Source organism: Lissotriton vulgaris, chromosome 10, assembly GCF_964263255.1.
Source record: "Lissotriton vulgaris chromosome 10, aLisVul1.2, whole genome shotgun sequence".
In the NCBI taxonomy this organism is placed as follows: domain Eukaryota; kingdom Metazoa; phylum Chordata; class Amphibia; order Caudata; family Salamandridae; genus Lissotriton; species Lissotriton vulgaris.
Window position 1 is genome coordinate 625,875,295 of NC_141698.1, and position 12,316 is coordinate 625,887,610.

Genomic DNA, 12,316 nt, shown 5'->3' on the forward strand with positions numbered 1-12,316 from the left:
CGTTGTGCACGTAGTGTTGTTAATGCCGAACTTGCACGCCCGGCATGAGCTACATTTAAAGAAACCTTTGCGTGGTGTTAACCAATTGTCAATGTTAACAGTCTCCGGCTATTTTTCACTAACTTATTACACATAGAATATGCACGTCTAAAAGTAACAGTGGGGGTGATAGGAATAACCTCTTTTAGGATTGGGTCTGTCAGGATAATGGGCCATTCCTTTTTGATGATTTTTCAAATAAGGTTGGCCTGTTTACTATATCCTGTAATTAACCTGATCTCTTCTTTGCTGCCCACACCTTTGTTTTCAAGACAGTCCTCAACTAATTGGACATTCCTGTTGGGATCCAAAAGTGTATTGCGGTTCAAAGCATTAGCCTTTCTCATGGTTGCTTCCAACCGACTAGAATCATACCCTCTAGCTTCTAATCTTCTCTTTGCTTCCGATTGGTGGTGCTGTCTGGCTTCTATAGTGCTACATGCTCTGTGTATTCTTAAAAAATCCCCATATGGGTTGCTTGCTATAGTGTGACTAGGATGGAAGCTCCCTGCGTGTAGCACTGTATTTCCAGATGTGAGCTTTCTGTACAGACAGGTTTCGAAATTACCATCCCTTATCTAAACTTGAATGTCTAGGAAATTGGTAACTTTACAGTCTAAGTTGGCAGTGAATTTCAGATTTAATTCATTCACATTGACACTATTTACACAGTTCTCTGCCTGATCCTTGGTGCCTCGCCATACAATGAATATATCATCTATATAACGTCAGTACTTGACGATGTGCTTAGACCAAGATGTTGAGTGTTGTACCTTGAGGATATGCTCCTCCCACCAGCCAACGTGGAGCCCCGCGTAGCTGGAGGAGAAGCATGCCCCCATGGTCACTCCCTTTAGTTGCTGGAAAACTGTGTTCTCAAACATAAAAACATTATTATGGAGACACCAGTGAATCATCTTGATCAACATCTGATTGTGGCGGTACATTCCTATCGGTCTCTTGCCCAAGTAATATTCTACAGCTCTAATACCATCAGAGTGGGCAATACTGGTGTATAAGGTAGATATATCCATGGTTAAAAAAAGATATTCCCCAGACCACTCACAGTTATTTAGTTGGTATAAAAAGTCAGTCGTGTCCTTCATATAAGCCGGCAAACTGGTTACAAACTCTTGAAAAATAAAATCTATATATTTAGACGTGTTTTCAAAAGTGCTGTTAATGGAGGCCACAATTGGTCTCCCGGGGACCGGTGTTTCATTTTTGTGTACTATAGGCACAAAATAAATATTCTGCATAGTTGGATAATCTTTGTTAAGAAAGTTAAATTTGTCCTTAGAAATGAGGCGTCTCTTTTCCATTCATGTAAATCATCTTTGTAGTTCTTTTGAATCGTTCTCACTGATGCCATGTTGATCTTAGTAGAACATTCTGTATCATTCAGGCGCCGGTAGGCCTCTTTGATATATTCTTTTCTGTCCCAAAGAACCACGTTACCCCCTTTGTCGGATGTGTTGATCACAATCGTGTTGGTGTTGTTGCTTTTTAGTTTATTCATGAGGGTACAGTATTGTTTCATGTTTGCAATGGGTGGCCTATGTTGAGATTGAGTTTTATGTTCTAATTTTTTCAATTCCTCTGTCACTCGATCATGATATATATCGATGGCATTGCGTGGCATGTTGGGAACAAACGTCGATGTTGGTTTGAAAGGGCTTTTCCCTGGTTTGGCAATGTAAACTCCTTCACATTCAGCTGCCTCTTGTGTCTCAATGATCTCTTCATCACTTTCCCTTAGATTGTGAAGGGTACGTATTAGGGATACATCTTTGGCTTGTAAACATCCTTGGGTATTAGCGCTGGATATAGCCGGAGGTGTGCTGGCGTCCAGATTCTGACCCTGATGCCTGGTGATCTAATATGCATTGTTGTCTGGTAAAAAAAGGTTTGAGTATGAAGGTAGAGGATTTCCTAAAACAATCTGTCAAAATCTGGGGACCCTGAAGGGAGTGCTGCGGAGATGAATCACCTATGCCCTCTGTGTACTTTCTTCAGGGGAGCTCTTCATTTGAGATGGAGGTGCGTCGCCCCAATCAAATTGACCCCAGAGATGAAAATTAATGGTGATAAAGTACATTTATTACCAGGTTTTTTTTAAAACCCCGAGCCAAGCGTCAAGATGAAGGGTGGGGTTTTCTGCTGCTGCCAGTCAGGCAGCAGCAGAAAGCAGTGAGGGACAGGGTACCTTAAGTTTAAAGTGTGCATGTCTCTTTGGCCGGCCATCTTGCGACGGCCAGCCGGACATGTGCATTTTAAACCTCTCCAACCCAGCTGCCTTAGATAGCTGGGTTAAAGAAAGCATAGGGCTCCAGTGTCCTCAGGAGTGCCAAAGGAGGCCGTTCCCTCCAAACATGGCGCTGCTTTCACGATGCATGAGAGCATTGCACTAATTGGTTAGTGCAGTTTTCTGAGTCCTGCATCAGAGCCTGTCTGCCTGGAGAAGAATGGAGCGAAGAGGACGTCGTCCCAGCATGGTACTTGTAGTTATTTTTCATTTTTTTAATTACTTTACTTCTCCCGCCCCAGCCGCCGCCCCCCGCCCCCCGACCCCCAACCCCAAACCCCCCACTCCACCACCCTCCGAACATGCCAGCTGCCACTGACTTCCTTCCAGGTGCACTGATGCGATATGGTGACTGTCTTCCACTCCAGAAATGTTTGCTTTAAGAGCCTTATGAAGTGGGGAGAGACACAGTCCACTTTAGTCCTTTTTGTGTAGTGCATTTTACATGCAGACTGAGATGCTTATAAAATTGCATTTGAACAAGAATCATATTTTCCTATAATGTGTTTTAAAACGAAAACTGTTCTAAGTGTGCATGCCTGCTATGGAGCATAAGTACTGTTCTATAGAATAAACATATATTTTTTAAACACGTTTATTGAATGCATTTAGCATCCACGTTTAGGCAGCAGCATGTTTTTGTTTTCCTTTTTTTTTTTTAAGCATCAGCTTGCCGTAATCATTGACCAAAAAAATAACCATCACACCAGGGCTCCAATTATTGAACGGGTGTACTACCCATGTGTGTGCCACAGTGCACCTTTCAAGAGATGCGGTAGGCCCAAATAGGCAGAGTCTGCTCTATTACTAAAATCACATTTACTACCCTTAGGGCAGCCACGAACATACACTTCCCTGAGAGCAGCGCATTAGTGAAAGGTGGATCACTGTGTGAGACAGCCAATCCATCTTTCTCAGCGCAAGTGGTGCCCCCCCCCCCTATACTACATACGATGGACAGAGTGCCCCCTGCAGGCCGGTGAGATGAGTGACTGCACCCTAAATCCACCTGCAGGGGGATGTCTCGATGGGCAATGGGATCCTTCCCCCCCCCCCCACCTCCCCCTTGCAGGAGTTGCCCTCTGGGGTTACTCTGACTGTGGGCCGCCTCTGCATCCATGTATATAAAAGAGCAACATTTTGGGTGCTTGCAATGTTTTTCAAGGAGACTTCCTACATCCATTTTAAGGAGTTGTCAAAATAAGCATCAAAGTGATTGAGTTTTGGTGGCTGCCATTCGATTGATGAATCAAGCGTGTTCGGGTAACATTCTCCGCACTAATAAGCAGCCATCATCATGTAGGGTGACATGCAAATCAGGTGATCCTCCGACTCAGAACTGACCCGATTCATTGACAAAGGACAGTTTTCCTATGAGAGACATTCTCCTCTCAAAACAAATCAAAGTAATCGCCTCAAATCATAAACGATCAATGTGGACTAGTGTGGCTCAAAGGTTAGAGCGGCAGACCCTGATGCAGAGATCTAGCCTAGGACCAGAGTTCAATACCCCACCTCGGCGGGTCTTGGGCTCAAAAATTCCATGATAATTCTCGCCTCGGTGCCTATTCCAATCATGGAGTCCCACTCTGCAACTCTGGGCAATAGCTTGCTTAATCTCCACAACGGCCCCCACAACGCTAAGGATGCTTGGTCTCCACCTTGGGGGTGCCCAGGAGTGGACGCCTCACAGGGAAAGCTAGGATGGGTTCCACAGCGGTATTCGTACCAGCGCCTTGAGACCCTTGCGGGTGAGTAGTGCGCTATACAAGTATCAATTTTTACATTTTGAGTCAACAATGTCTATTTTGCACACACAACTATAAGTAAATGAACTTACAAAGTTGCTCAATTGCCGATAAAAAAGCTCTAAGTCCTAATCCAAAATGGCTATGAATCTGAAATCGAGAAGGCACCCTGAACTCCCTCCAGTGACAAATTTACCCAGTTATCCACTTGGACACAGCTAAAACTGTAGTGCATGGAAATACCCCATTTCTATGCTGGTAGAAGGCCACTGCTTTGTGAAATTGCACCCACATGAACAGGCAGCAGGAATGCACCTGCATGATTTCAAGGTGTAATTTAAGGAAGAGAAAATCAGAATAACATAAGCATGCTGGGGTGGCTCTTGATCACTGAGCTGCAGGAAACACAATGTTAGCCTCTGCAAGCACTTTCAAATTGAGCACAATTTTTTACAAGAGGACACATTAAGTGCCAATTTGGGTTTAACAAATAAACTTCAAGTTTTTAACATATAGTACAAATCTGCATCAAGATGGAAAGCGTCCACACTCTTTTAGGAGCATTTTTACCCAACCTTACCTGCAGCTTTTTGAATTGTAACTTTCACATACCTTTATTAAGATCCTAATGTGACGTTATGGGAAATCTAGTTTGCAGCCATGTCTATCAGATGGGATACCATTGAAATGAAATGATCAACATAAGGCTTCATTTATACAGACCCATTTTAAGCCAAGCAGCACATTACAGTAGAGAGACGAATGATCACATGTGAGTGCAAGATATGGACCTTAGACCTAAACACATTGATAACACAGCAAGCACTCAGTCGCTTTAACACAAGTGCCAACCTCCTGTGCCTGCTTTATTTTGTAGTACACCTTCATTGTTGATTTATTTTATCCACCATAACAAAAGATCAAAATATATTACCCACTTGAGCTTGCATTTAAATTTCCATGCTCTTACCTCAAGGCAGATGACAGATCCCTGATGATCGCTGAATACTTTTAGTTGGTCACCGGTCAGCATGTTCCACCTCCGAATAGTGTAGTCTGTGCTGCCGGAGAACAGCTCTTTACTCGATTTATCAAGAGCCACACACAGGACTGCCCCCAAGTGTCCTCGCAAAGTCTGATAACAACACCCGCTGGAAATTTCCCATATTTTGATTGTGCAGTCCGTGCTGCCCGTTACTAGAAATTCTTTGCTTTGTTTACCCTCCAGTTCTAATTCTTCCAGTACCTCGTTTAAAGAAAAGTTAGCCAGGGTCAAGACACTATTCCGATGACCGCGGAATGCTTGGATCTGCTTGCCGGTGTCCACACTCCAACAGCGTGCAGTCCTGTCGTAGGATCCACTAAGCAAATAGTCTTTGACAACCAGGATCCTGTTGACAAAAAAAATATGCTTTTAAATGGTGCAATCTGATATCCTTTGTTGGTTCACTGTTCCACATCCATCAACATAAAAGAAAGATAACAAAGGTATAGGTTGTAACACTTTTGGTAAGAATGAATTCTGTGTATGATCTTTCGTTGATGGGTTTATTGTGCCAAGAAGTGCATAATGTGCAAGAAAGTAGTGATATGTAATCGCATGGTGTTTGAATTTCACCTGTAATCAATAAAAAGAATTAAAACAAAACAAAAAATGAATTCTGAAATCAGTTGGTTCGCATCAACACAAGTGGTACTGTTTTCGTCACCTTTTTAATTTCTCGATCGGCTTTGGGATTTTTCTTATTGTTATATATGAAAACCCATTTGGAAAAATTATTCTTTCCCATATTTTTTGATTGGTCTGTGATTGCATATTTTGTGATTTATGACAGAAGATTAAGGCATGTGTGTTACACTATACTATATTGACCGACTAATAACACTTCTGTAGCACAATCAAACCCCATGGGTTCTCCAGTTAATGTGCCTCTAAGGCTGCTGTTAGAATAAAAGTGTAAGCGTTTAACAGATATCCAGTTAAAATAGGAGGAATATAGTTAGAAATGCAACACCAAATAAGGCATATGATCTTACTGTTGCTTTACTAAATGCCAGTCATTGGACACACGCTAAATGATAGGTCCAAGTCAAAGGCGAGGGTGGCCAAGGTACAGTAAGTAGCGGTACTGACCACATCCAATAACATGATGAACACATGAATCTGCTGACAGTCGGAACCACCTCTCTCACTCTCAGCAAACCCTTCACTGCCTCACCCTTGCTGCAGTCAGACCCAGACATGATTCCTATATGTCTAGCTCCTGTTTGACGGACAAAGAGTGAGTAAGAGTGCAAGGAAGAAAGTGGTGCATGATCCTATGAGATAAGCAAGGAGCAAAAGAGGAAGCGATGAGAACAACAGGAAGGAAAATTAGGATTCTGGTAGTGTCTGATAATTCTTGCTATTAACTTAGCACCCTTGAACCCAATTAGTTGCTTGCATATGAAAATCAATCCAGGCCCTTCTGCAGGTGGCATACAGTAACTTTTCATACAGACAAAAATCAAATAAGAAACATTAAAACACCAATGTTTTGGCAATTTCTGAAATAAGTCATATGTGTACCTGTCCAATTGTTAGTTCAAGTTAGCCGCTCAATCCCCCTGGGCTCGTAATGGGTGTAAAAGTGGCACCCCTGGAACCCAGACCTCAAATCATGTCACCAAATGACTGCCCTCCTGTTCCCTGGATGCAGCAAAAAGAGGCTTAACCAAAGACTGGACTGCACCTTGGGTTAACCAGGAGAAGACATTGCCCTGTTTTAGGAAAAGTCATCCCTGAGTCCCAGGCAAAGAAAGTAACTCTAACAGTCATGCTTACACCCGGCACGCTTACACCCGGGCAAGGCAGGAAATTAGGTATGCAGGTGGTGTGCACATCCAGAAAGGCTGGCCCCACCTCCAGAGTGAGCAGCCTGATCTGTACACCTAAAAGAGAATTCTGCCATCTTTAGGAGGGCAGAAATAATGGGTTTTGTGTAGAAAAGGTGACCTATACAACCAGATGTGGTTACCTCAGGGGCGAACTACCTGCAGGGACTAGCTGCCCATTGCCTCTAGCTTCCACACCCCTAACTACCCCAAATCTGGGATTTAAGGGACCCCCATGACACCAGAACCTCAGATCTGAACAACGTACTTCTAAGAAGGACCAAGAGGAGACCTGTGTCGCTGACAAAAGGACTTTTTCCACTAACACAATGCAAAAGAGGGATACTTTGTCCCAGAGGCAACAGATTTGGAACTGAGTGAACGACCCTTGTTATTTGATAATGCTCAGCCCTCCCTGGCAGAGGGGCCCCTGTAGAAGCCAGAGGCATCTTCAGTCTCCCTTTCACTAGTGGGACTAGTCCCCTGCAAACTGCAGGTATAAAACCCTCATCGGACCCAAAGATTCGCTGGACATCGGCCCTCCGAGTGATCACCCAAATTTAGTTGTTCCAGTATATTGTGGGAGTTGTAGTCTCACCTGCTCCGATGTTTCAGGCCACTACGTCATTCCCCGGATGCAGGGAAGTAACAGAAGCTTTTCGCTGTGCTTACCGCTACTAAGGCTTGTTGGTCACCAGCCCAGTAACCGACCCCTTGCTCGATGCTGTATTAAGAAGGCATTTCACAACACCTGCGATTGAAGACCCCGCTCTTGTGATTTAGCATTTTCTTTTCAGCAGCCCATGGTAAAAAACAGCTTTTCCGCAGGTCACATTCAGCACCAAGGACAGGCAGGACAACTCTGCACCCGGACTCCAAGGGCCAGCTAAAATTGAACTGACCGTTGGGGCCTGGTCCTGGTCCTGGTACCTGCACCACCTTTACACTGAAGGGTACAAGGCAACTCGATCCCTAAGTGACCGATTGTCACTAGTAGTTTTTTTCATTGACAGCAATGTTAAATGTCTGCTGTATTTACTGCATTTATTTTCTATTGTTTTGAAAATCTATAACTCTGGTTGTATGTTCACAATTTTGTTTTGTATTGGTATCTATAATGAGATAATCATACACTCTATTTCTATAAATTGGTGTCTGATTTCTCTTGAGCTATGTGAATTACTTATCATCCATGTTGATACTTTGAAATAGTTAACACATGTTCCTCTAGTAAAGCTTGACTGCATTTTGCCACACTACCAGGACTGCGCTAAGGATTTATAAGTGTGAATCCAAGAACCATTGTTTGGGTATTGTGATAATATTACGTGGTAAGGTTACCCAGCCATACCACATACTATTCCACTTTCCTACACCCTGGAACTAGACTAGAGACTACTTTAACTGCAAGGCAACTATTCAACTGGGTCTTATTGGTCTCCATGACTGGCTTCCTGCTGAAGTTGATTGCCACAAGAGTGACCTTGTAGCCATTTTCAAGTTACATGCTGTGGCTAAACCTAAACTGCGAGTCGCAGTAGATTACAATGATTTATTGCGCTAAGAGAAAAGCTTTGATTTATTTTTTCATTACACATTCATATCTCCGGAACCCGCCAGTAGATTTTTGTTGCTGAGGTGCCTATTTAAAAATAAAATACAACCTATTTTTAGAAATTGGTGCTGGACTTTTATTGTATTTTGTTCTTATGCAACTGTTTTGGTAATTCTAAGTGCATTGCACTTTTTTGCCTTTATAAAGCTTGACTGCTCTGAGTCACAGCTACTCAGGACTGACCTAAGGTTTTACAAACAAACTTAACTGGACCTAGTACAGAATTGCGTCATTATTACACAGTGAGGTTGCACAACCATACCATAAAATAAACCAAACCACTTTCCTCACAGAGATGATGTTATATTTCTTAATTTCTTCAGTTGTAAAGGGCACTTTCTTGCTTCTGTGAAGCATTTACCAAGTTTTTAATATAAACCTTTCTAACATCGACATTTACATACATATACAACATACAATAAAAAAATGACAACAACAGTGATCACTTTTGTTGAGAGAGACTAAATAGGTTTGGGTCATGTAACCTTTTAAACACAAGGGATGGATATTTTAACCTCTAGTCAAGCAACACACTTTACCCGGAAGTCGTTCCATGTCCTAGACCAAAGGGGGATTTCAGTTTTGCCAGTAACTTCCACCACATCAGCTATCTCTGTTCCCTGCCTCCGTATTAGTTAGTTTTACAACTCCTGTTGTGCATTTTTTGCTCTATATTATTTTTTCTCCAACAAATTAGGGCAAATCGTGAAGGCGAATGGATTGTGAAGTCAATTTATTTTTCTTTACCGGTAAGACTACTTCTCGATAAATGAGTAAGACACGTCTCTATCTCTTTCTAGCCCTAATGAACAATGAAAGGCAGTAATGTCGAGAAATCGCATATTCCCCATGACATAAGTAATGAATTTCAAAATGTCTAATGAGTGTCTCTCTCTGTACAGTCGGTGAGTTGAGGAAAGTCGTCTGGGGTCTTTTTAGGTCTCGCCTAGCATTGCAGCGCAAAGTGCTGTCGCTCGGCAAGAGATATTGTGGATGAGGTGTTTTCAGAAGGGGACTCGAATCCCTGCCCCTCATTTCCATTGGCTTGCGTCACCGTTGATGCTAAGCGGTGGCCTCCAATTGGAAATGGGGTATTTTTGTTGCCGCCCTTTCGCCTTTTCATCCGGCCCATCCGGACTGTCTCGTCTGCTTTGCGGGTGTCAAAAAGCATTTTCTTATCTTTGTCGGGGCCATCTGTTTTCACTCAACCGCCTGTTTATTTTTGCATTGCGCATTCACTTAAAGTGAAAGTGAAAGCGCGATGCAAATATAAACACGGCTGAGTGAAAAGAGATGGCCGTCTGCCTTCCCACAATGGCGAGCGCTTTTGTTTAGTTGGATTTGTGTTTATTAGACTTCTGAGGCCTGTTGAGGTGATGGTTCTTTCATTATCTGTTAGAATCAGAGCTGACAAATTAGGCCTGTGCCCAATCCCTCGTTGAGGGGGCAGTGCGTTAAACGCTCACCTCTGACTTATGCTGTGATTTATATGTCGGTTGTCTGAATCTGGGAAAGCTGGCTCAGCCTTTCATCCTCTCGAGGTCGGAAAATCGAGTATTGTTAAGTGTGGTAAAGGGAACCTCGGCTATTAGGGGTGAGCAGCAAGGCAATATGTAAAACTAGATGCTGTGTCCGGAGTCGTGTGCTACTGGAAAGGCAGATGCTTTTGTGCGCTGAACAGCTGGCCTGCATTACAGGGATGACCGCACTCAAGGGCGCCGGCACGGGATCCCTGATATTTGCCCCCAATTTATTCTTATAAGGGTCTTCTTCCCTAGATTCCCACACCACACCCGGCCCATCATTTAATGCAGCCTTCGAAAGCAAGCTTTGTGTGAACTCTGGGGTGCAGGGGCTGTGGCTTGGCACTGTCATATGACTTGGAAGCTTTACACGTGGTAACTTATCAACCAGCGGTATTGCAGCGTTTGCCGAGCTCTAAACTAAAACATGCGGAGGCTTTGTATATGGAGCTTGGTTTGAGCGAAAAAAGATCTAATGAGCGGCAGTAACGGGTTCCAGAAAGGCAGCAATTAAAGCGGCATTTACTCTGCGAGAGGGGATTCCGGTGATGTCTTCAAGTGGTTAACCCTGTCTATGAACGGACCAGTTAACTGTGAGAACATAGTTGAGCCTTCACGAAACCAAGCAATGCTTTTTCAATAATTGCTCATTTAATATTGGTTTTTATAGAGCACACATTCCATCCAGTGTGTGTCAAGGCGCTATAGCTGCCATCTTACTTGTATAGATCGCGATGGAAAGAGCGCAGCACTTGCTGAGTACCTGTGACAAGAGAAATGCCAAAATAAACCCTGTTACACTTGAGCGCACTGTTGCCCTGTTGCAAAGCATAACATCCATTGCATACGGACAGAGCACACAGCCGGGCACAGAAACAAAATGTAAGTACCTGCCGGTACTTGACGGAGGGGGACGTCGTTTTGCACGTTGTCTTATCGAGCCACGCAGGAACCAGGGGATACTGCAGCATACTTTATCAAGAGTTTCTTGTTAATAGAACTACCACATATTCCTCCAACAATAAGAAGATATTAGTAGACGACAAACGGAGGTCCCCGTTACCCTTCTACCCTGGTTCCACTGCTATTGGATTATTACCCTCATTTTGGATGTGGCTTGAACATACAATATTGAAACACCCCATATCACGGTGTGATTCGGTTGTAGTCGAATTTGAATAGACATCTACCACCTATCAACAAAAAGTGATCTGTTCGAACAGAACCCTAAACGGACAGGTGTCTGAAAGACGTGATGCCATGTGTTCCATAATATAACTATACGGATATATTCACGCATCCTTTAACAACGGGAGAAGATCCAGGGACATCATCGCTAGTGACTATCTTGCCCCGAAGAAGTCCCTTGAGGACGAAACGCGTCGGCTGTAGATCCTGTGTATAGCTTTTTTCAACTGAATTGAATAAAGAACTCTCAAGAACACAAGAAAAATTTGATGTGATCATTACTGTTTACCCTATTAGAGATAACAGTTTTTCAAAAACGTTTAAGTGGTGCACCTTGACCTTTTTTTCAAACAAAATGTAAGTGTTTATGTATTTTAAATATATTCATCCTAGAGCAAAAGCGCAAGTGATGGCTTTGTGATTTTTAATATATAAAATTGTACATAGTAAAAAAGCTGCCATTCCAGTCTACTCCATCTAAGTTCACCTGCGCCATGTACTCACAGAACCAAGATATTTCTGGCTGGTGGTGGGTGCTTTAAAAAAGAAGAAGCAGACAATTATGACGATTTGAATGAGGCAGAAGGTAGCGTTTCGACTTTGCAGAGAAATATTCATTTTAAACCTGCTCTTGGGGGTTAATGCAGCATGGGACCCCCGACCATACTACTGTGTGGGCCCAATTCGCAAATTTCAGGCTTAAAGGCGTGGTGTGTGCGTGGGGGGCAGTGCGTGTGTTTAAATTCCAGGTCTCAGTGTCAGGGGAGTGGGGGGATTCACGTTTCTTCGCGGTGAAAACTGAGGTGGTCACTGCTTCGGAGGCTCTTCTGACATTTGTGGAGGGACCGTCCTGTAAGGAAAGAGGCGGCCCTCCGTTGTTAGCTTGCCAGGGAGCTGCACAACACCTCCTCTGATGAGAGCCCTGTGCCCTTGAGCCATGGAGCGCTTATAAATCCGTCGCATTTGTTACCACCAAACAAGAACTTCTCTATTGAGCTGAGTTCTGAGGTCACTTGATCGTAGT

General features: G+C 43.4%; 1 protein-coding gene across 1 annotated transcript in view; it reads right to left on the minus strand.

Moving 5' to 3' along the window:
- WDR86 (WD repeat domain 86) overlaps positions 1-12,316 on the minus strand; it is a 345,312-nt gene that overhangs the window by 270,051 nt on the left and 62,945 nt on the right. Inside the window, exon 4 of the mRNA XM_086941464.1 lies at positions 5,063-5,483. Coding sequence (XP_086797590.1) covers positions 5,063-5,483 — 421 coding nt within the window. The remainder of the gene's footprint in view (positions 1-5,062; positions 5,484-12,316) is intronic.